The following is a 23,678-nucleotide window of genomic DNA, read 5'->3' as shown; positions in this document are numbered from 1 at the left end:
TTTTTTTTTTTTTTTTTAACAAAGAATGGCTACTCCATAGGCAGAGCAGCCACTTTTGGCTAATTTTTAACATCCAAAGCTAATAAATAATCAAGAAGAAATAGAGAACATTAACAAAATAAATTATGTTCTATTTGGGAATGCCTAATATCAGATAATAACAAGGATAGTGATAAGAATAAAAAAGATAATAATCACACATACCTTCTAGGTTAGTAGAAAAGTTAGGAAAAGAGATTAAATTTAAGGAAACAATATTTTGCATGCACACAAAAAACAAAGAACTTCGCTCATGATGTGGAAATCATGAGCCAGCAGCAATCCGTCTTCCTGGTCCAGATCACTGCAAGGCCAGGGTGGGGCCCCCGGGGCAGCCACGCAGAACCTGCTGGACTTAACTCGCCAGAAAAGTCACCACCCAGTTCAGGAAGTTTGCAGAGGGAAACCTACAAATGGTCCTCGGATATGACTTCCCTGCTTCTGGAGGGCTCCCTCTGGAAGAGGCTTGCAGCATTCCAGTCATAGAATGTGGGTGAGCACTGCAGCGGGCAGCCTCCCACACCTGCTTGGCTGTAGGCCCAGGAAGCCCCCGGAGGCCCCTGGCTGAAGAGATCAGACTCAGCTTGGAGCCCTGAAGTTGATGCAGCAAGACCATGTTTAATGAACACCAAAACTGGCGGTACAGATGAGGGCCTTGGGGACTCAGGCGGGGCCTGGAGGGCTGCGGTGGGCTGTGAGATGAGTGGCGACTTCCCTCCCATCCCTCTCCCGGAGAGAGGGATTCACCCTGTCCCCTGCGAGCCTCTCAACAGTCCTGTGAGGAGGACAGCAGGGCATGGGGACTGGCCCCATTTCACAGTTGGGGAAACTCAGTTCCAGATGGGTCTGTCAGCTTGCCCAAAGCCACACAGGGTTCCCGGTCCTTCCTCCTGCACCACTGTGGGCCCAGTCAGAGGCTATGTGAGCAGATGCTCAGGGTAGGCTGAAGCCCAATGGGAGGAGCAGGCAACGGTGTGGGGATGGACAGTGGCACGGTGCAGTGGACTCCAAGTGGCACTGGCTGGAGGCCAGCAGGGACAGAAGTAGGGGCAGGACTGCTGGTACCTGTATCTGTGACCCAGGTTTCCATGGTCCCAGAACAGCCACTCAGGCCTCCACTTCTCCCTTCTCCCCTCCGTGGTGCCTAGACCCTCAATACCAGCTGAAGGAGGTCACAGGGCACGGAAGGAGGTCACAAGGCAGGGGGCTGCCCCCTACAGTGCCCAGAGGCAAGGCCTCCCTTGGCACCTGCCTGTGTCTGGCCAGTGCAGGGCTTAGGCAGGGCAGGGGCCCAAAGGCTGTAAGATGAGAGAAAACCCTGACATGTGGCCAGCCACAGCACCACAAGAGGGACAGAGGGAGGACATGCATCCATGCAAGGTAGCCAAGGAGGTGCTGGGTGGCCAGGGCCTGGGGAGGGCGCAGGACCTGGTGCACAGAAGCAGCTGGGGATGAACTGAGATGAGCATGCCACAAAGAGGGGCTTGGGCGTGACCTTGGGCCCCAGGTCCCTGCAATGACAAAGAGGTGAAATGGGCAGCTGCAGAGGCTACAAGAACTCAAGGAGGCCTGGGCTGGAAGGGAGGGGGGCTGAGAAGTCCCCCGGGTCCAGGCTTCTCTGGGCAGAACCCTGGAAATGGAGCTTGCTGGTCTGGGTCGGTCCCTGAGGGCCTCTCCTGGGGCCACCTCTTCAGATGGGAACATGCAGGGAGGCCCAGCAAAAGCTTCAGGCTCTGCAGAAACACAAGGACATGTGACATTCCCTCCAGCTCCCACCCTCCCTGGGGGTGGAGTCCAGCACAAATCCCACCCTCCTCCTCCCACCCAGCAGCTCCCAAACGCAGCCCAGGGGAGCCTCACAGCCGGCCAAGCAGGGTTACTGATAGAGGTGGCCCAGGAGGCCTGGGGAGGGAACTGGGGCAAAGGCCCAGGACAGGAGGTGGGGTCCGCCAGGGGGCAGGCCCAAGGGTGCCAGTTTCTTCTCAGGATCTACTCTGGGATTCAGTCGCCCGTCAGCCAGGCTGCAGGGCCCTGCTCGGGAGGGTGCGATGCTATGCGGCACCAGCAGGGGGCACCACAAGCCCACCCTTAGCTGCACGTTCCCGCTGCCATTCCACTCCCACCCCAGGGGCTCAGGCTGCATAGAGAAGCTCAGGGGCAGCAAGACTCAGACACTTCCAAGGCCTTGGGCTAAGGAAGCCTCCAAGGAGGAGGAAGGTATTTCCTATGCCAGCTCTGGGTGGGGCTGGGGGCACGGCAGCCCCTCCAGCTCTGACCCAGATGCAGGTGGACTGGGGAAGCCCAGACCAAACCCCAGGTAGAGGCAGCAGCAGGTCAACGCCAGGCTCGGCCACGGGGCCCTGCTGTCCCCCAACCCTGCCCACCACATAGGGGTCTCATCTGCTCTCTGCTGCCCGAGGCGGCAGCCCAGCCTTGGCCCACCACCCCACCGCAGCTCAGTCACCGTGGCACAGGCTGTCACTGGGTGTCAGGGTCCTGGAAGCCCCAGGCCTCCACAGCAGCGATGAGGAAGTTCTCGGAGCAGAGGGGCTGGTTGTTGAAGGTGTCGCAGTGGCTTGTGCGGCCCCGGTTCAGGTCCCCATCGATGTAGAGCGCCTGGCCACCTCCTCCCCCTGCAGGATGTTCAGGTCAGTTGCGGCCTGACTGCCCCATTAGCACTGCCCCAGGCACCTCACCTGCTGTCCCAGCTGTCCTGCCTTGCACGGGCCTCTCTGAAACCGCACAGACCCTTGACCCTCCATAGCCCCCAGGACTAGCTGTCCAGGCTGGTCGCTCCCTCCCAGCTCCCTCCCACCCATCGTGCCTGGTCCACCCCAACACCCAGGGCCTCTTCTCTGCCACCCCGGTCAGCAAGGGCTGGGTACAGCAGCTTCAGCTGCCCGGACCCCCACCCCCTCATCCCAGGGCCCTGTCTGCTGGCACTCACCGACGATGAGGCAGTCGCTGCCCCCCGCCATGAACATGGACTCGGTCTTGGAGGGCAGGTTGAAGTGGCGAGCGGCCAGGAAGGGCGAGAGGCGGTCGGCGGGGTCTGAGGAGGCGGAGTGGCTGAGCGGGGCGGTGGGCTCAGCAGCCATCAAGGGTGGGGGCTTGGTCAGCTCGGGGTGCTTGATCACCACCCACTCGTAGCGCTGCACCTCAGGCTGCAGCTGGGGTGGAAGCAGAGCATGAGGAGCTGGTGCAGGCACTTGCAGGACCCTCTGCCCCAGATCCACAGCCTGTTTCATCCCACGCATCTGCACCCAGAGCCCAAGGTGGGTGCAGCCCGAGCCAGGGACTGGGGAGGTGGCGGCTCGAGCAGATAAGGCCCCCTGCCTCGGAGCAGTGCGCGGCCGAAAGATCAAACCTAGAAGCACACATGGCGATGACGCTGCTGGGTGACTGCCATGGTGACATCAAACAGTGTCCCCAGGGCAGGCAGGTGCTCCCAGAGGGATGCAGCTACAGGGTCTGCATGGGGGTTGGGGGGCACTTGGCCCCACTCACCCTAAACACAAAGCATTCTCCGGTCCCAAAGAAGCCCAGTTTGCCTCCAAACTTATTCCTCTCACTCCAGTCAGTGGACAGGTAAGCACCACACACCTGGGGGAAAGGTCTGGGTGAGGCTGTGCTCACAGGCCCCCAGGAGCGTCCCTGTGCTCCAGTCTACTCCAGCCCCACTAGGTCACAGGTGGGGGTGCAGGTATCGCCGTCTCCCACCCCCACCCCAGGGCAGGGGTCTTGTAGGCAAGGCAGCGTTGCAGGTGCATGCACCCTGCCCTTGGCTTGGGGCTGGCAATGAGGGTGGGCGGGGGCTGTGTTGGGGATAGTCTTATTTCCCCTTGTGACCCTGAGCATGGGATGAGCCCCATGTGCTGGCCACACCCACGCTCTAACTCTGGCTCCAGCCCAGGAGGCCTAGGCTCCGGAGCCCATCAGAGCCAGCCCTGGCTCCCGGGTCCCTGCTCACCTCCTTCTGCGTGGTCTTGATGAGCAAGAGGGTAGGCTCATGTCCTTCACACTGGAAGTAGAACCTGGCATAGAGACACGCATGCCAGCTGTCACCCTGCACAGCCTCCACTGGCCCCGGCTGTCTTGGGGCAGAAGACCTGGGAACTATGCTTCCTTCTCTCTGGGTCCCGACAACACCCTCACCCAGGTGTTCTTCTCACCTGGCCCTCTTCTGCTATCCCCAGGACAGCCTGCCCTCGTGTGACTCAGGGGAGAGGCCTGCAGCGGAAGGACCCAGTGCAGAGCCAAGCGCCAGGGGCTGGGGAAGTAGGAACCAGAGGAACAGGTCCCCGCGGTGGGGAGGTTTGGCTCATCCTCGCAGCCCAGGCACGTGGAAGCCAAAGAGGCCCATGTCTGCCAATGTGGCGCCCAAAGCTTGGCTTGTGTCCTTGGCAGGGCCAGGAGAAGTGGCTCCAGCTATGCCAAAAAGCTTGAGGCGTTGTGAACCTGTGAACGGTGCCGGGTGGGGGCTGGACCAGCTCTGCCTACCTCACCTCCAGGTCATCCCAGGCCCAACCCAGAGCTCCCACGGCCACATGCTGTCCAAGGCTGGAGGGAGGCTCCCTGGCTGCACCTGGCAGTGCCACCCTGGAGGGCAGCAGGTCTGGGGTCCCTGACAGAGCACCATGTGGATGACAGGGTGGGGAGCGAGCACAGCCGGGACCTGCCACGCACATGGTCCCCCAACCAAGATAAGGCTGTGAGCTCCGAGGTGGGGATTCTGCCTTCCACGTCTTCATGACACCTGCACAGCCCCAAGCTGTGGCATGCCATGACTCCCAAAGCCTGGGTGGCCTGGGGAGGACAGAAGCCCAGAAAAGGACCCTGATTCTTAGGCCCCACAGGAAGAAGCAGGGCCTCACCAGGTGCCCAGGTTTGAGACCCATTTCCAGCCTCTGTGGGCAGGACATGTGGCTGGGCAGCTCTGCCGCCCGCTCTGGCCCCTTGGGATGTTACCTGGCCAGGCTGTACCCGTGCTGCAGGGAAGAGAACAGCAGGAGGGGCTGGCACAGGGCAAAGCGCTCGGGGACCCAGGACCAGATGTCTCTCATCTCCCTCACGCTGACGATCTCTGAGCGGAAGTTCTCTGCATGGACGGCCAAGTGTACAAACTGCCTGAGGGGAGCAAGCAGGGGTCAGAGCCCGAAGCCATGTCCGGGGCCAGGCCATGTCTCCCAAAGTATGCCCCAGAGCCTCTTTGGAACTAAGCCCAGAGGGAACTTCTCGCCTGCTTGCCCCCGTTTAGGGCCGGGTTCTAGGTGCCCAACAGGGAGAAAGTTCCCGGGAGCCCCACCTCCCACCCGTTACAGAAGGGAGAGTGCCCAGCTTGAATGGGGACAATGCACCTTTTCTCTAAGAAATCAGGACAGAGAGTGACTGCTCTGGCAAGACAAGGCTTCGGGGTGAGCCAAGCACCAGGAGATAGCATGACAGAGACAGACAGGCAGGGAGGCAGGCAGACGCACAGACAGAAGGCGCCTGAGCAGCAGTCCGGCTCAGAGGCAGCACTGCTGAAGCCGGCACGTGAGAGCAGCCCTGGGACCCAGAGCATCAGCTGGCCTAGAGTCAGCCTGGTGGAAAGACAGAGCCAGATGTGCGGATGCAGTTTCAGACCTACCTTTTAGAAAGTGACACACTGAAAAACAGGAGAAAGCAACGGACATGGAGAAGAAAAATAAAACAGACAAGGAGAAGTTAGTGTGAGTACCGATCCCCTGACAGGCCTTTGCTGGCCCAGAAGAAAGAGGACTGCATGTCAACAGACCACAGCGTGGCACCACCACAGCGCCGGCTGCCAAATGCACATAGGACACCATGAACCCCTGACCCTGCTCCCCTGGGGCTGTGCTCCAGGCAGGGAGGCCACACCCAGCAACCACAGCAGAGACCAGCCATGGAGCCCAGAGCTGGAGGGGTGGAGCAGGGCTGCCCTGAAATAACCCTGGGAGTGGGCCTGGCCTCCCACGATGCCTTCTGACCCCATGGCCAGCATCAGCTTTCATCTCAGCCGTGGGCCTGGTCCCAGAGGATAGGAACCGATGTCCCTCGTCTGTGGCTGTAACTGGGAAGATCCTTCCTGTTTCAGTGTCTTTCCAGCCATGCACAGATAGGTGGGTGGACCGTGGGCAGAGGCCGCCTGGAGGCCAACAGGATGCGCTCATGCCGGACACGTCCTGCCCCAGCCCCCCACCCTGGGCGTGCCCCTCACTGGCTGCCGGAGACCTACCTCTTCTGCTTCACAGTGATGCCCTTCTGCTTCAGGGCTTTCTCGTTGGCCATCTGCAGGAGCTGGATCTCTTTGCGGGAGAAGAGGCGGATGGCGAACGCTTTCTCCAGCAGCTTCTCCGGGGACACTGTCTTGGCGATGTCTTTGACGAACGTGCGGATGTCCTGCTTCACGCTGTCTGACTCCAGGGGCTGTCCGGCCCTCACCTTGTGGAAGAATTTGAGGATGGCCAGCGCCACGCGGTACAGCACCTTGTAGCCCTCCACCAGGAAGACGTCAAAGACCCGGGCAAAGTAGCAGAGGGGCAGCTCCCCAAACAGCCAGCGCTGCCAGTCCGCATAGACCTGCAGGACGTCCTCTGACACGGCCACCATCAGCTTGTGGGCTGCCTGGCAGTACTTGTTCACCAGGTCCCCAAATGTCATGCAGGACGACTCAAAGGCCAGGAAGCTCTGGTCGATCAGCCTCCTGCCCGGGTCGTTGCAGGCCAGGATGCGGCAGGCCTTCTCGAAGCACTCGGCTTCGTCAATGCTGTAGTGCAGCAGCAGGGCCACTACGGCGGGCAGGGCGGGGCAGAAGGAGATGTCGGGGAACTGGTTGGCGATGCACAGGAGGATCTTGCGCACAGCCCCCTCCCCGCGCGCATTCAGGCAGTAGCTGGGCACCTGCGTGTTGTCCACGAACTCGGGCAGCGGCAGGTAGCTGCTGCTGTGCTTGCCCACGATCTTGCCCACGATGTCGCTGTACACGCTGGCGTCGGGCGTGACTGTGCGGCAGGGAATGTCCCGGATCAGGTGCTGGTACACTTTTCCCCGCAGGGCGTGGCTTTGGGCCCAGTAGCCCTGGCGCGCCAGCTGCTTCAGTTCCTGCAGTTCAGTGCAGCTCAGCTCCTTGGGCCCCAGGTCCTGGATGGCAGCGTCCATCTTGTCTCTGTCCACGAAGCAGTTGTATACCGGAGAGTCCATAGCGCCACTGTGCTAGGGAGGAGGCCCTGGGCTGCAGGGAGGGGAGGACAGAGCGGCTAAATCCTCCAGCCCCCTTGCTGACGGTTTTCAGCAAACCTGTCTGCCATCTCACACTCTGCAGGATTAAAAAAACATTTTTTGCATCTGTGTTTCAAGGTTCACATTTCAAAGAACTATTTTTTTCAAATGTGGTGTTCTTTTCCTTTTCTTTTTTTTTTTTTTTTTTTGAGACGGAGTCTCGCTCTGTTGCCCAGGCTGGAGTGCAGTGGCGCGATCTGGGCTCACTGCAAGCTCCGCCTCCCGGGTTCACGCCATTCTCCTGCCGCAGCCTCCCGAGTAGCTGGAACTACAGGCGCCCACCACCACGCCCGGCTAATTTTTGTATTTTTAGTAGAGATGGGGTTTCACCGTGTTAGCCAGGATGGTCTCAATCTCCTGACCTCGTTATCTGCCCGCCTCGGCCTCCCAAAGTGCTGGGATTACAGGCGTGAGCCACCGCGCCCTGCCTGTTTTTTCTTTTGAGACAGGGTCTCGCTCTGTGGCCCAGGTTGGAGGGTGGTGCAGTGGCGTGACCTTGCTCTCTGCAGCTTTGAATGGCTTGAACAAACTTCCTGCCTCAGCCTCCCGAGTAGCTGGGATGACAGGTGTCCACCACCGTGCCCAGCTAATTTTTTTTTTTTTTTTTTTGAGGTGGAGTCTCACCCTGTCACCCAGGCTGGCGTACAGTGTCACGATCTCCACTCACTGCAACCTCTGAGCCCCTGGTTCAAGCAATTCTCCTGATTCAGCCTTCTGAGTAGCTGGGACTACAGGCATGTACCACCATGCCTGGCTAATTGTTTTGTATATTTAGTAGAGACAGGGTTTCACCACGTTGGCCAGGCTAGTCTCGAACTCCTGACCTCGTGATCTGCCCGCCTTGGCCTCCCAAAGTGTGGGATTACAGACGAGAGGCATTGCCCTGGCCTAATTTTTTATTTTTTTGGAGAGACGGGGTCTCACTATGCCCTTCAGGCTGGTCTTGAACTCCTGGGCTCAAGCAATCCTCCTGTCTTGGCCTCTCAAAATGTTGGGATTACAGGTATGAGCCACCGTGCCTGGCCTTGTTTTGTTTGGTTTGAGACAAGGTCTTGCGCTGACATCCAGGCTAGAGTGCAATGGCACCATCTCAGCGCACTGCAACCTCTGCCTCCTGGGCTCGGATGATCTTCTCACCTCAGCTGTAGCTGGGACTACAGTCAGGCGCCACCACGTCCAGCTAATTTTTTATCTTTTTGGTAGAGATGAGATTTTGCCATGTTACCCAGGCTGGTCTTGAACTCCTGACCTCAAGCAATCCACCCACCACAGCCTCCCAAAGTACTGGGATTACAAGTGTGAGCCAGTGCACCTGGCCTGTTTTGTTTATTATTATTTTGTGTGTGTGTGTGTGTGTGTGTGTGTGTGTGTGTGTGTGACGGGGTCTTGTTCTGTTGCCCACGTTGGCCTTGACCGTAGGCCTCAAGTGATCTTCCCACCATGCTGGAATTACAAGTGAGAGTCATGGTGCCCAGCCACATTATTTGTCTTAATCTTTGTGTAAGTATTAGAAGGGCTTCCACTTAAGATAAGTGACTGTTCTGAGAAGCCATTACAAACTTCGGAGTATACCTTCTTTTCACAGAACTTATGAAGTTACCGGAATAGGTCACATAGATTCTGAGTAATAAGAGGCTAGAGATAGAGTTTCTATAAGGGTTTCAAGAGCTTGGCCCTTGGTTGGGCACAGTGGCCCATATCTATAATCCCAGCTACTCAGGAGGCCAAGGTGGGAGGACTGTTTGAGGCCAGGAGTTCAAGACCAGCCTGGACAACATGGTGAAACCCCATTTCTACCAAAAAAAGAGCCTGACCCTGCTGAAAACACCTCCCCCCCTCCAGCATGGTCCACCCCAGGCTCCCAAACACCACCCTGCACCCTGGGGTCCTTCTGAAAGGGAGCCCCCAGTTGAGAAGATCACTTTGAGCAAAGAGTTGCTTCGTTCTAGTTCTCTTTTTTTGAGACGGAGTCTTGCATTGTCTCCCGGGATGGAGTGCAGTGGCGTAATCTCGGATCACTGCAACTTCCGCCTCCCGGGCTCAAGCAATTCTCCTGCCTCAGCCTCCTGAGTAGCTGGGATTACAGGCACCCGCCACCACGCTCAGCTAGTTTTTGTATTTTTAGTAGAGATGGGGTTTCACCATGTTGTCCAGGCTGGTCTCGAACTCCTGATCTCGTGATCCACCCGCCTCAGCCTCCCAAAGTGCTAGGATTACAGGCGTGAGCCACCGTGCCCGGCCCGTTCCCAGTTCTCTTTAACCAGCTGTGCATGGTAAGAAAGTCACAGCCTATGCTATCTCACCCTGTCGGAATTCTGAAGTCAGCTCTTAACTTTCTAAAACCACCAGCTTGAAAGCTATGCTTCAGGCAGGTGCTCCAGGGAGAAATCTCTGGTGAGGAGCAGGCGTGTTTCCAGAGGGAGAGCTGGGACCTAAATGGAAGGTGCTGCAGCTTTAAAACTGCCTATTTCTGCATCCAAATGAGCCAGAAGTCAAGTGGGGGTGGTTGGTGTTTCTCCAAGAACAGCAACCCTTGGGCTCAGGCAAACATAAAAGGAGTGGGTAAGATGTGCCCTGTGGGATTTTGGACAACAGGTGACTGCCCTGGCGCAAGGCTACTGTCCTGGGCACAGAAGTGCAAGGTTTGCTTACGCACATCAGACTAACCTTTCCGCCTGGGATGGTACAAGTTCCTGGAGTGCCACAGGGGTCTGCTTCAGCAGGTTTTGGTTAAGTGACCAGACCACTCTGGTTTCTCTTGCAGCTAAAACATTCACCTATCTATTATAAGGCAAATACTACTTTAAAACAGTTCGTGAAGGGTAAAAATCATAGTGTAAAACCTATGTCTGTGGGACACTGTCTTGGGAAAGTACCTCGATACTGTGTTTTTGTGTGTGTGGTAAAATACACATAGCATAAAATTAACCATTTTAGGCCGGGCACAGTGGCTCACGCCTGTAATCCCACCACTTTGGGAGGCCAAGGCAGGCAGATCGCGAGGTCAGGAGATCGAGACCATCCTGGCTAACACGGTGAAACCCCGTCTCTACTAAAAATACAAAATAATTAGCTGGGTGCAGTGGTGGGCGCCTGTAGTCCCAGCTACTAGGGAGGCTGAGGCAGGAGAATGGCGTGAACCCGGGAGGCACAGCTTGCAGTGAGCCGAGATCGCGCCACTGCCCTCCAGCCCAGGCGACAGAGCAAGACTCTGTCTCAAAAAAATAAAAAATAAAAAAAAATTTACCATTGTAGCCATTTTTTATTTCTTTATTTTTTGAGACAGAGTGCCGCACTGTCATCTAGGCTGGAGTGCAGTGGCGCAATCTCAGCTCACTGCAACCTCTGCTTCCCTGGGTTCAAGCGATTCCCCTGCCTCAGCCTCCCGAGTAGCTGCGATTACAGGCATTTGCCACCACTCCTGGCTAATGTTGTATTTTTAATAGAGACAGGGTTTCCCCATGTTGGTCAGGCTGGTCTCGAACTCCCGACCTCAGGTGATCCGCCCGCTTCAGCCTCCCAAAGTGCTGAGATTACAAGCGTGAGCCACTGATTGATTTTAATATATCCCACTGGAAAAACCATACCTACAGCAGGACCAGGCCTCAGAAGAAAAGAAACCCTTAAGACCATTGATTGGTCTGCTTTGTCCTGGGAGGGAAGACGGCGAGGGCTCCCCCTATCCCTGGTCCCGAAGGCCAGGCGGACAGGTCCACTCACATGCGCACGGCAATGCTCAGGTCACACTGCACGATCTTCCATGTGTCGGTTATCCACAGCTTACATCCCTCCTTCCCAGCTCTGGGCCCACTAGCCTCTGGAGGAACTCCAGGCCCATCCTGGTTGGGTGAAATAACTGGCTCCTTCTTAAGGCAATAAACATGTTTCTAAACAGAACAGGAGTTGGGCAGAGCAGCACCAGCCTCCACTCAGCTGGCCCCAGATTCAGGTTGAATATTAAACTGGAAACAGCAAAAGTTGTGACTGCACCTCGCAAAGTTCCCTCACGGAGATGCAGATCCCAAGTTGTGTTTGCTGCCGCGAATGGTCCAGCGATGCGCTGGACTCAGAGGGACACCCGAGCCAAGGACGTGTGCAGAAGACCCCGAGGGAGCCCTTGGATTCTTTCTTGTTCCCCAATCCCTCACTCAAAAAAGAGAGTGGCACAACATTTCTGGAGCTGTGCACACAAGGCAACAAACCATTTAAGGCATCTATAAAATCCAGGTCCAGGCCGGGCATGGTGGCTCACGCCTGTAATCCCAGCACTTTGGGAGGCCGAGGAGGGCAGATCACGAGGTCAGGAGATCGAGACCATCCTGGCTAACACGGTGAAACCCCGTCTCTACTAAAAATGCAAAATTTAGCCTGGCGTGGCAGCAGGCGCCTGTAGTCCCAGCTACTTGGGAGGCTGAGGCAGGAGAATGGCGTGAACCCAGGAGGCGGAGCTTGCAGTGATCCGAGATCGCGCCACTGCACTCCAGCCTGGGCGACTGAGCGAGATTCCGTCTCAAAAACAACAACAACAACAACAACAACAACAACAAACCAAACCAAAACAAAAACCAGGTCCAGGCCAGCACAGTGGCTCACACCTGTAATCCCAGCACTTTGGGAGGCCGAGGTGGGAAGATCACTTCAGCCCAGGAGTTCAAGACCAGCCTGGGCAACATAATGAGACCTCATCTCTACCAAAAAAAAAAAAAAAAAAAAAAAAAAACAATGGCCAGGCATGGTGGCATACACCAATAATCCCAGCTATTTGGGAGGCTGAGGGGGGAGGATCTTTTGAGGCCAAGCCCAGGAGTTCAAGACTAGCCCACGCAACATGGCAAAACCCCATCTCTACAAAAAAAATACAAAAATTAGCCAGGCAGGCCGGGCGCGGTGGCTCATGCCTGTAATCCCAGCACTTTGGGAGGCTGAGGCAGGTGGATCACAAGGTTAGGAGTTTGAGACCAGCCTGACCAGCAGGTAAAATCCCATCTCTACTAAAAATACAAAAAATTAGCTGGGCATGGTGGCACATTCCTGTAGTCCCAGCTACTTGGGAGGCTGAGGCAGGAGAACTGCTTGAACCCAGCAGGCAGTGGTTGCAGTGAGCCAAGATCACACCGCTGCACTCTAGACTGGACGACAGAGTGAGACTCTACCTCAAAAAATAAAAATAAAATAAAAATAAATTAGCCAGGCATGGTGGTGCACACCTGTAGTCCCAGCTACTCAGGAGGCTGAGGTGGGAGGATCACTAGCGCCCAGGAGGTCAAGGCTGCAGTGAGACATGATTGCACCACTGAACTCCATCCAGCCTCGGTGACAGAGCAAGACTCTGTCTGAAAAAAAAAAATAAAATAAAATAAAAAATAAATAAATAAAAACGAGGTCCAGATTGGTTTCCTTAGGTTAAAAAAAAAAAAAAAAAAAAAGTCTTTTATTATGCCTGTGATATTTGAATGCAAAAATCACAAAAAATCAAATAGTACCAAAATTAGGGAGTGAAAGTGTAGAGTTCTGTTTACCTCTCCAATCCTACTCCCCTTCTACATACAGATAATCGCTATTCACATTTTGGTATCTATCCTGCCAAACCTTTTTCTTGCATTCACAACTGAGTGAGGTTTTCTTTAAACTGGCTACTGAGATGAGGAAGTAAGGGGAGGTGGAAACTGAGGAAAAACATAAACTATCCCGGGCCGGTGCACTTATGGGCTTCAGTGCCCACACTCTGGAGGTGAGTTTTCACGGCCGAGTGGCTTTCCCTGTTGTCCGTCTGCTGGCTGGCTGCTGTTGTACATCATAAGCTGCACCTGCTCCTACGCAGCAAACAGGGCCTGGTCTGTTCCCCGCAGTCCCCCAACCCCTGACGAAGGTGCGGAGCTGGAGGTGGCGGCCGCGGAGGGAGTGAGAGGGGAGGCAGGGGCTACCGTGGAAATGGTCCAGCTTTGCAGTCAGACAGGCCTGGTCGCAAAGTCCAGCTCTGCCACTTGTTTGCTTGAAATGCAGACAAGCCGTGCATCTTCCCTAAACTGCAGTTGCCATGTCTGTAGAGCGGAGCCGATAATAACACCCACCTCCTCACGGGCAACAATTCCCAAGCAACCCCTGTGGGTTGAGCCCTACTCTGGACTGACAGGGTGGGGTGCAGGTGACATTAGGGTGACAGCCTGTGAACAGTCTATCCCACTCTCTCTCCGGGTTCAGGCAGCCCAGGGCAGACAGTGCCAGCAGGGCACTGTGAGGGTGCCTCCTGTCGGGGAAACCAGCCTCCTGAAGCCTCTGGGGAGCGAGCAAATTGCTTCTCACCACGGACACTGCACTGCCCTCACCTAAAGAGTGCTTCCCCACCAGTCTCCAGTTCCCTGCAGAGGCATGGAGTGAGGTGGCGCTGGTTCTCCGAGGTGGCACCTGTCAGTCTGGCTGCCACCAGCTCCCTGAGTGTGGAGCGGAGAAGCACTCCTCCTGTCTTTGGTCCCCAGCCTTGGGCCCAGCCTGCAATTCCAGGAAAACAGGAAAAATTCCACCTGACACCCATGAGACTCACAAGAATTACAGACAGAGACAGTTCCAGATGGTGGGGGTCCACATGGTGGGTCTGGAGGATGACAGCTACTTTACTGAGGGTCTTCAGGGCACACCTCTCCCAGGAGATGACACTGAGCCAGAGCAGTGAGAAGGAAGCAGCCGGGATTGCTAAGGACGAAGCACTCCAGACACCAGCAGAGCAGGTGCAAAGGCCGAGGAAGGAACAGGCCTGTTGCACCCCAGGGCGCAGAGGGCAGCACGGACACACCCACGGGCCCGTGGATTGTATTCTAAGCACAGTGGGAAACGGGCAAGGGATGGGCTCCAGTCCCTGTTCTTTGAGAAATTTACTGAGCCTATTGATAGAAAGCACTCAGCCCAGTCCGTCTGGCCAGGACTGCTCAGCTGCCTGAGGACTCTCTCATCCTTACAGGGTCGCAGGCCAGGTGCTAGGAAGGTGTTCTGGAATGCCTGGGACGTGACAGTCCCAGTGGGTTGATGCCCAGCTGGTCCTGCAGAGGGAGGTGCAACCGCATGGGCCAGGGGCAGCTCTCTCACAGGCCACCATCTCCTCCCAGTGCCTCTCTCCACAGTCAAGCTGCCCTCCATACCCAGTGCGGCTTCTTTCCCACCCAGGAAGCTTCTCCAGGGACCTACATGGCCTTTCCTCATAAACACCACGCCTGTTTGAGAGCTCAGGGTACCTGCAGATCAGAAGCAAACGTTTGTATTCATTCGTTCTTTCGTTTATTTATTTATTTATTTATTATTTTTTGAGACAGAGTCTTGCTCTGTCACCCAAGCTGGAGTGCAGTGGCGCCATCTGGGTTCACTGCAACCTCCACCTCCCGGGTTCAAGCAATTCTTCTGCCTAAGCCTCCCGAGTAGCTGGGATTACAGGCGCCTCCCACCACGCCTGGCTAATTTTTGTATTTTTAGTAGAGATGGGGTTTCACCTTATTGGCCAGGCTCATCTCGAACTCCTGACCTCGTGATCCACCCGCCTCGGCCTCCCAAAGTGCTGGGATTACAGGCTTGAGCCACTGTGCCTGGCCGCAAATATTTCTTAATAAAACAAAAAGCAGCTGGGCGCGGTGGCTCATGCCTGTAATCCCAGCACTTTGGGATCCCAGCCGCCTATGTCCACACCCCATGGGAGCTCCAAGAAAGCCCCAATCCATCCTCTGCAGCAAACCCCCTGAAGGTGTCCACAGGAAGAGAAAGGGCCAGGGCTGGGCGGGGGGCGCCCATCAGGGGAATGGCACCCTGAGCTAATTTCTACCCAGGAGGCAGGTGGGAAAGAGCATGGATGTGGGAGGAAGCGGATCCTCACTGTGGAGAGTGGGGCAGGAGGGGCCTGGATTGGGCAGCTGGCCCCTCCGCTCCAGCAGACTAGCAGCTCACCCCAGCCTTGGGCCGGAACACAACCCCACAGCTGCTGGCTGCTGATGAGTTAACTTCCTGCTCTGTCTCCCTTCATCCTGGGACAGTGAGGACCTCCGAGAGAGGCTCCAGAGGGTCCCTGAGCACAGGCAGGACCCACCCAGGTCTGGGACTCCAGAGCACTCGGCCACTTCTAGTGCCAGGGCCCTCCCATGGGTCCTGGAGACACAGGTCACCCTGGCAGGGCTCCTGCTAGCAACACCACCTGCCATCCCCAAACACCAAACTCCAGGCCTGACAGCCTGAGTCATGAGGCCTCTGCACATGTCACTTCTTCAGGGGGAATGTGATTTTCCCAAACAACTGGATTTGAAAACAAACTCTCTTTCATGTGACAAAGACAGAACACACATTTAGCCTCAGTGATGACATTTTAACACCGCCAACGGCAACCCCAACACCGCGCCTCCCTTCCTGGGGACTGCTCCTGTCCCAGGTCACAGCAAACGGGAGGAGACAGCATGTGACCATGGCTCCCTCGTCCCGCAGGTCGTCATATGACAAACCTCCACTGACTGAAGCGCCTCCTTTGTGCCAGCGAGACGGCTTGAGAGGAGGCCGCCAACCGCGGCAGCTTGGGAAGTGCTGGGGGAACCCCACGGGCAGGGCTGTGCCTGCTGTTGTGGAAGGGGCGGAAAGGTGTGGAGGCAGCCTGTGGGTGGGGACAGTGCCCCTCAGATGAGGAGGCAAGAGTGGGCAAAGGCGAGCTGGGCAGCCCTGGCAGTGCTGAGGGGCTGGGGTGGGCTAAGAGGCAGGTGTCCCCACACGGGGTAGGAGGAGAGTCTATGCAGGTGACTCAATCAGATCTGCATTTACAAAAATCCCCCTGGTGGCTCTGGAGGAGGAAGCGTTGGGACAGAGGCGCCAGGGAGAAAGGAAGGCAGAGTCTAGACCAGGAGGGTGGAGAAGATGGGGGGACCCCCAGAGACCGCTCAGGGTTGGATCCCACCGGACTGTGGCCTGACAGTGGGAGTCAGAGGCCACTTGGGGATGCTGGAGGTCGGGGCAAGCGACAGAGAATCCCAGTCCAGGGAAGCTCCACTGTGAAGTTTTCAGAGCCAGCTTCGATACAGATGCTTCTTAGGCAAATGCCAGAACAGCTCAGGCTGGAGGTAGAGCCCTGGGGGTGAGGTCCACAGCACAGAGGGCACCCCCATGCACTCCCAGACGCCACCAAGGGGCCAATTGTAGCCCCCTGGGCAAGAGGCAGCCCTGTCCCAACATAGGTCAGCATTCGCTAGGACTCCAGGTTGAAGAGCTGGGGTTGCAGGCCTGGGCCCCATCCCGCCCTAGCCTGACTACCATACCCATCCTGGCCACAGGAACAGCCCCCGTCCCAGCAGCAGCTAACAAGGACCCAGCGTTCTGTGTGGCTGGACCTCAGTCACCGGGCAGCAGAACAGGGCATGGGCGTCAGCTGCCGCTCATCTCAGTTCTTCCCGTCTGGTCTGCGCAATCCCTCACCATTTCCTGGGAGTGGGGCTGGGAGTGAAGAGGAAGAGGAAACGAGGCCGGGCCCCATGGGTGGGGAACCCCAATGCCCGCAGCTAGGGACCACAGGAATGAGGTGCTCTGGTCCCTACGGGCTTCACGTGATAGGAGATGCACGCTCCTCTCAGCGGGCTCCCCCAGCGGGATCCAAAACACTCTCACTCTCCACAGAAGACCCTGGACCTTGCTAAGTGCTGCAGGGATATGGAGGAAACCTGCCGGTGGGCTGGGGAAACCGGCAGGCCCCGCCCACTCCTGAGCATCAACCACACCTGCCAGGTAGGGGAGGGCAGCACAGGCATTCCAGCCCTAGGCGCGAGGTCCAGTGATGAGAGCTTCGCTGCCTGACAGGGAAGCTCGGAGTGCCCGGAAACCCTGGGGCAGAGGCGGCAGCGGGCCAGGTGGGAATGGTAGGGGCAGCGTGGGGTGGCTGAGAGAGCCTGGAAACTGTCCGGACTGTTTGGAAAAACTCTCATACCATGTTTTCCTCTGCTCTGACGCCAGCACAGCAATTGGCACAGGATTTGCGACCCAGAAAATGCAGGGGTTTCTCCCCGCAGCAAGCAATCCATTCTGCAGTGGGTGCCGGCAGGGCATCCTCCAATTCAATCCCAACACCTGGAGATAGCTCAGATCCCACAGGTCGGGAGCTCAGTCCGCAAGACACCCACACCTCAGACACCAGTCAGAAGTCCAGGCCTCCAGAACTTCTCAGTGACCAACTTCAAGTTGGGGTTCCCACAACCCTGCTTTGGGTTCAATGAATTTGCTGGAGCAGCTCACAGAACTCAGGGAAACACTTACATTCACTAGTTTATTATAAAAGTTGTTACAAAGGACACAGATGAAGGGGACTTTAGAGTGAGGTATGGGAGAGGGACACGGTGCCACCCTCCAGGCACCCCCTCCTGCTCAGCTGTCCAGCAGCTCTCCAAGTCCTGTCCTCTAGGGTTGGCATGGAGCCTTTGTTAAGTAGGCATGATTGATTACCCCACTGGCAATCAACTTGACCTTCCACCCCTGGACCTCCCCCGTCCCTGCGGTTGGGGCTGGGGCTGAAAGTCCTAACCCGCTAATCCTGCCTTGGTCTTTCCAGTGACCAGCGCCACCCAGAAGCCATCAGTCAACACCAGTGCACAGAAAGAGCGCCACGGAGATCCTGAGGATTTCGGGAGTTGTATGTTACAAAACAAGGACAAAGACCAAATAGGTATTTCACAACATCACAGAGGTGCTGGGAGAGTAGGTGGAGGGAGGCTGGAGGAACACACTGGACGGGGCAGGGAATGGGGCCTAAAAGCAGACCTGGAGTGGGGTATGGATGACAGGCATGAGGGGAGAGGTGGCCCCAGCATTCAGCCCCAGGGAGGGGATGATGCCTCCTCCGGCTGGGGGACCTTCCTCACAAGTCCAGGCCAAGTCTGATTTCTTCATGAGGGGCCCAGGCCTCCCACCTACCTGCTGGGAAAGGCCAGGGAACACCTAATCCTGTTCTCCAAGAATCTACTGGATGCCTCAGAGACACAAACAAATCCCAGGCAGAGTCCCAAAGTGCAGACACTCCTGCCATATAGCCCCACCACCCTAGGCCTCAGCCCTGGAACAATGGAGCTGGCACAGTGGACCACGATGGAAGAGAGCTACTGGACTCATCTGTGCACCCAGGTGTACCTGTTCTCTCTGGAACCTTCTTCTGAGTGCCTCCTAGGCACCTGGCACTGAGCTAGAAAGAGCTGAGAGATAAATCAGTCACCTGGCAGCGAGGTCGGAAAGCCGCTGTGTAGGCACGTGTAGAGGCAGAGAGGCCCCGGGGTGGTCACATGCCCTGGAGAGCTGGAGGGGTTCCGGAAGCCCTCCTAGGAGGTGGTTACAGTGTGCTGCGGTTGGCAGGGCAGACTGGGGGGGGAGGTGTGTGGGTGGGGGGCAGGGGGAGGACCTGCACTCAGCAGCAGGGAAATACAAGACCTGCTCCGAGTCACAAGGCCTGCACCCTACCCCATCCCGATACTGACAGGGCACCACCAGAGTACCAGGGTGGGGAGCGAGATCAAGCTTTTATGCCAGAAAGATCTGTGGCATGGCAGCCTGGAGGGCATGTGCAAAGGCCACAGCCATCGGAAACATCCACTGGGGGTGGCGAGGTGGGGAGGGGAGGAGGGGAGGCTGAGAGGAGGATGACCACCAGGGATCTGCTGCATGTGGGGTGGGCACCCCCTGGACCTCCCATGCAGAATGTCAGGGTTGGGAGATGTCTGCACAGGCACGTTTTGAGAATGCTCCTCTGGCGATCCCATTCCCCTCACCTGTGCCCCCACCGCCTGGTGAGACCCTCAGCTATAGGACCATGTCTGACCGGGGCTGGATGGTGAAAGTATCACTAACCACGGTGGGCACAGCCACCAGTCTTCACCCACGCCTCCTTACCTTGTTATCTGCCTTTTACCCCCGGCCCCTGCTCCCAACCTGCCTTCTTGCTCTGGAAATTTTCTACAGCAAACACACCACTCCCAAGTCTTCGTCCTCTCCCGAATGTACCCTTCCTCCTCTGGGCCGAGCAGCGGCCAGGCTCTCGCCATCACCACCCACCTCCTCTCTCTCCGGCTCAGGGCCTTCCTCTCTGTGCTGCCCTCCCTTGAGGGCTAAGTTCGCAGTCCTGGCTGGAAGCTCCGTGGCCTCTAGAACTTTAAAAGCCTTTACATCTCTACCTTTTTATCCAGTCCCTGGGCATTCCAGAAAACCACTCTACCCACTCCAGAGGCGGCACCTTCATAAACCCGCCCATACCCTGTCCTGGAGCCCTCAGTGCCCTCCTCCCACTCGGAGCTGCAACTGCCCCATCCACCAGCCGCTCTGGCTTTTCTCTCTTGCCAGCTCAGCCTGGACCGTCATGCCAAGCTCCAACTCCCACCCGCCAACCCCACACTCCTGTCTCAGCCATATGGATACACTGCACGAGGAAGTCAGCCTGAGGCACGAGAGCAGCCGAGGGAAGAGGGAGAAGTCCTGCCGCCTGCTCAGCGGTTTCGAGTGGCCCAGCCCCCGGTGTCACCTGGCAGCCTTCGCGGCACACTTCACCGACACTGTCTCCTCTCCAGCTCACAGCTGCCCCGTCCCACCCACTCTACCCCAAGAAAGGGGGCTTGTCAGGCAGGAGCTTCCCAGCTCTCTGTATTCCCACCACAGACCAAGGCCCCCCTCAGTCCTGGCTCTCACCTTCTGGGGACCCCAGCTCCCCATCTCTCTCCAAGGCTCCCCAGTGCTGTGACACGGGCCCCAAACACAGCAAATCACAGTGCCGGGGGCTCCGCTCCAGCTCCACCTCTCCTCCATTTTTCTTCTGAGCCGAGCTGCTGGCAAGAGCAGATGACACCCGGCTTCCGGCCCTCCCGCCACTGGCCGCGCTGGCTGCCAGATCTCCCAGCTGCCTTGGGCCGCATCCCACTTGCCTCCCTGCCAGGCATCTCCTCACCTCTCCACGGCTGCTCCTCCAGCTCCTATGCCTGTCTCTCCAATGGAGCTCACCGTCTCCTGAGCCTAGAATCCTTCTTTGAGGTCCAGGCCCGTCCCTCCAGCTCCTTCCCAGCTGTCTCCGGGAAGCTCACAACATTCACACTCCACGTGACTCCAGCGCAATTCAGCTCCCACTCCCAGCCTCCTGCCTGCTCAGGGCTTCACCCGGTCACCGTTCTCCACCCAAAACCCTCTCCTGGTGTCCCCCGCCCTTCAGGACCCGGCCCCTCCCTGCCCCTCGGACAACAGCTTCAGAAGCCCCGGCCACACAGTGCTAACTGCAGTCCCCACACTACTGTGGGAATGTCACTGTCCAGAGAGGCAGGACACACCTGTCCCCTTTCACTTTCTGCTCTCAGTACAATCGCCCCTTCTTCACAGGCCTCCATGGGACCTCCGGCGCAGAGCCGAGCCCTCACAGAGCTCCACACCTCCTGTCCACATCTGTCCTCACCCTCACCCAGCACACCCACCATCATGGTGCTGGCTTATCCACCCAGCCCTGCTACTGGACCATGACTTCTGCACCCAAGTGTCTCACACTATGTCCAATGTATCCTGGGAAGGAGGGAACAGAGAAGAAAACAGGCAGAGACTCAGAGAAATCGCAAACCACTTGGGCCCAAGACAAATTTAATTTTGAAGGCCAAATAAGAACAGGGAGCATTACTAGTCCACCCACCCTAGGAGTGACCTTTCCTGCAGGCATCTGCACATGACAGGAAGGTAGGGGTGCTTGCCTCAGCCTGAAGCAGAGCATAGGCATCTTTCAAATATTAATGGTGACCGACATGCCACAGTGACTACCAAGTAGCTGCTACCTGGGGAACTTGATAGTGGGCTCCTTGCTGGAGGCACACAATGGAGGGCACGTGCCAGGTACAAAAGGGGTGTGACCATTAACGAGGCGTTAGTCACCGCACCACGGGCCAGCTGGTCTGCCTGCCTGTGCTGGTCGGCAGTGCCAACTTCCCTAACTGTGGCTCCTGAGCCTACTGCTCGGAGCCTGAGCAGAGGCAGGCTGAGCCTCAACCTTGGCCAGCCACTCAAGACAGTTCCCTGTTCCCTTTCATAGGCAGACATCTTTCTTTCCCCAGCCTGGTCTGGTCCACCCAAAGGCAGGGGCTGGAGCTGGCACAGGGCTCTGGTAATTCAGGATCTTTACCATCTGAGCCCAAAGATTCTCCCCACAGGAGAGAACCCCCAGGACCCAGGAGGAGAACCAGGACCCAGGAGGAGAACCAGAGGACGAGGGCTCAGCTGTCAGCAGCACAGGACTCCGACTGGTCCGAGTTCCAAGCCTGTGACAGGTGTGCCTTGGAAGGCCAGGCTCACATCAGGTTCTCAGCAAGTGTCTTTAGACCTAAGGAGAGATCCAGCTCAGAGTGGAGTTGTGCAGGTAATCATTTTATTTTTATTTACTTTTTAGATCTGGTAGAGACAAAGTCTCACTATGCTGCCCAGACTGGTCTCAAACTCCTGGCCTCAAGCAATCTTCCCATCTTGGCCTCTCGAAGTGTTGGGATTACAAGTGTGGGCCACCACGCCGGGTCCTAATCATTTTAACAGGCATGCAAGGCACGCTTCCTGAATGCCAGTGTGCCAGGTACCTGAGTACAGAGGAGTACAGAGGCATGACCCCACCCCAGCCCAGGTCAGGTGTACTGACGATGCCAATTCAAGGTGCAGGTGCTGCGACAGGGTGCTTTCCCAGAGCCAACGCCTGCCTCCGTTGGGTCTTACAGTGTGAGGAGGCCTTAGCCTCAGAAGTGATAGAGACAGCGTGGTCAAAGGACAGGGCCCCGGAGGGCAAGCCTGGTCAGAGCTACCCAGCTCCATAAGCGCGTGGGCCAGTGAGTGTCCTTTGGGGCTCTAGTTAAGACAGTTCTACGGTTCAGCATAACAGGCACCAAGAAGCCAAAGGGCCCAAAACAGAGGCCTGGGATTTACCAGGTTGCCAGGAAAGGGCAGTACTCCTGAGTGCTGGGAACAGGGAGAGGACAGCCCAGGTAGCTGCCAAAGCAGAAAAGTTAATGTCCACACCTCGATCCTTCTAAGGCCACAGGTTTACCAAGGTAGGAAGGCTAGAAGGACCCCTGCCAGGAAAGGGATCACAGAGGATAATTAGGGAAGGGGTGGAAATGATTCAAGGAAAAGCTGAAGGGGCCGAGGTGATCAGCTCCATTTAGCACTACAGTGAGTGGAAAGGCTTTTGCTGGAAACAGGACGGCCCACAAGCAAACAGTCTCTCTCGGTGTGTGGCACCCAATTAAAACTGTGTAACAATCAGGCAGACACACAGTTTCAGATTATGGGAAATCTGTATCCTCAGTAGATTCCCAGGTCCCCTGTGGTGTGTTCTCAATGACCTGTAAGAAAAAGGGAATAGCCCGGTGTAGTGGCTCATGCTTGTAATCCCAGCACTTTAGAAGGTTGAGACGAAAAGATCCCTTGAGCCAGGAGTTCGAGACCAGTCTGGGCAACATAGTAAGATACTGTCTCTACAAAAAAATAAAAAATCAGGAAGGTGTGGTGGCATGCACCTGTAGTCCCACCTACTCAGAAGGCTGAGGTGGGAGCATGGCTTGAGCCCAGGAGGTTGAAACTGCAATGAGCCATGACTGCACCATTGCACTCCAGCCTGGACAACAGAGCGAGACCCAGTGTCTTAAAAAAAAACAATTAACGGGCCAGTCATGGTGGCTCACGCCTGTAATCCCAGCACTTTGGGAGGCCAAGGCGGGTGGTCACGAGGTCAGGAGATGGAGACCATCCTGGCTAACACGGTGAAACCCTGTCTCTACTAAAACCACAAAAAACTAGCCGGGCATGGTAGCGGGCCCCTGTAGTCCCAGCTCCTTGGAAGGCTGAGGCAGGAGAATGGTGTGAGCCCGGGAGGCGGAGCTTGCAGTGAGCCGAGATCGCGCCACTGCACTCCAACCTGGGCGACAGAGCGAGACTCTGTCTCAAACAAACAAACAAACAACAGCCAGGCAGGTATGCCTGTAATCTCAGCACTTTGGGAGGCGGAGGCAGGTGGATCACGAGGTCAGAAGTTCAAGAGCAGCCTGGCTAACACAGTGAAACCCCGTCTCTACTAAAAATACAAAATTAGCTGGGCGTGGTGGCGCATGCCTGTGATCCCAACTACTAGAGAGGATAAGGCAGAAGAATCGCTTGAACCCAGGAGACGGAGGTTGCGGTGAGCTGAGATCGCACCACTGCACTCCTGCACTCCAGCCTGGGCAACAAGAGCGAAACTCCATCTCAAAAAAAAAAAAAAGGCCGGGCGCAGTGGCTCAAGGCTGTAATCCCAGCACTTTGGGAGGCCGAGACGGGCGGATCACGAGGTCAGGAGATCGAGACCATCCTGGCTAACACGGTGAAACCCC

The 23,678-nt window shown here is 56.7% G+C and overlaps 1 protein-coding gene across 9 annotated transcripts in view; it reads right to left on the bottom strand.

Moving 5' to 3' along the window:
* Positions 1–17: 17 nt before the first annotated feature.
* Positions 18–23,678, bottom strand: part of TBC1D24 (TBC1 domain family member 24) — a 29,602-nt gene continuing 5,941 nt past the window's right edge. For 2 of the 9 annotated variants that reach the window (XM_017858512.1, XM_017858513.1), the window contains exons 2-9: positions 20,246–21,649; positions 6,278–7,357; positions 5,669–5,686; positions 5,008–5,166; positions 4,010–4,073; positions 3,547–3,642; positions 2,987–3,209; positions 18–2,672 (exon numbers count right to left, since the gene is read on the bottom strand). In XM_017858512.1, the coding sequence (XP_017714001.1) occupies positions 2,518–2,672; positions 2,987–3,209; positions 3,547–3,642; positions 4,010–4,073; positions 5,008–5,166; positions 5,669–5,686; positions 6,278–7,242 (1,680 nt within the window). In that variant the 5' untranslated portion in view covers positions 7,243–7,357; positions 20,246–21,649 and the 3' untranslated portion in view covers positions 18–2,517. Of the gene's footprint in view, positions 2,673–2,986; positions 3,210–3,546; positions 3,643–4,009; positions 4,074–5,007; positions 5,167–5,668; positions 5,687–6,277; positions 7,358–19,989; positions 20,214–20,245; positions 21,650–23,678 lie in introns of those variants that run through there. The other 7 variants (XM_017858515.1, XM_017858516.1, XM_017858514.1 and 4 more) reach the window with 7 other exon arrangements.

This window comes from Rhinopithecus bieti, unplaced genomic scaffold (genome assembly GCF_001698545.2).
Source record: "Rhinopithecus bieti isolate Rb0 unplaced genomic scaffold, ASM169854v2 scaffold_47707, whole genome shotgun sequence".
Classification (NCBI taxonomy): domain Eukaryota; kingdom Metazoa; phylum Chordata; class Mammalia; order Primates; family Cercopithecidae; genus Rhinopithecus; species Rhinopithecus bieti.
This window is presented reverse-complemented; position numbering and strand designations above follow the sequence as displayed.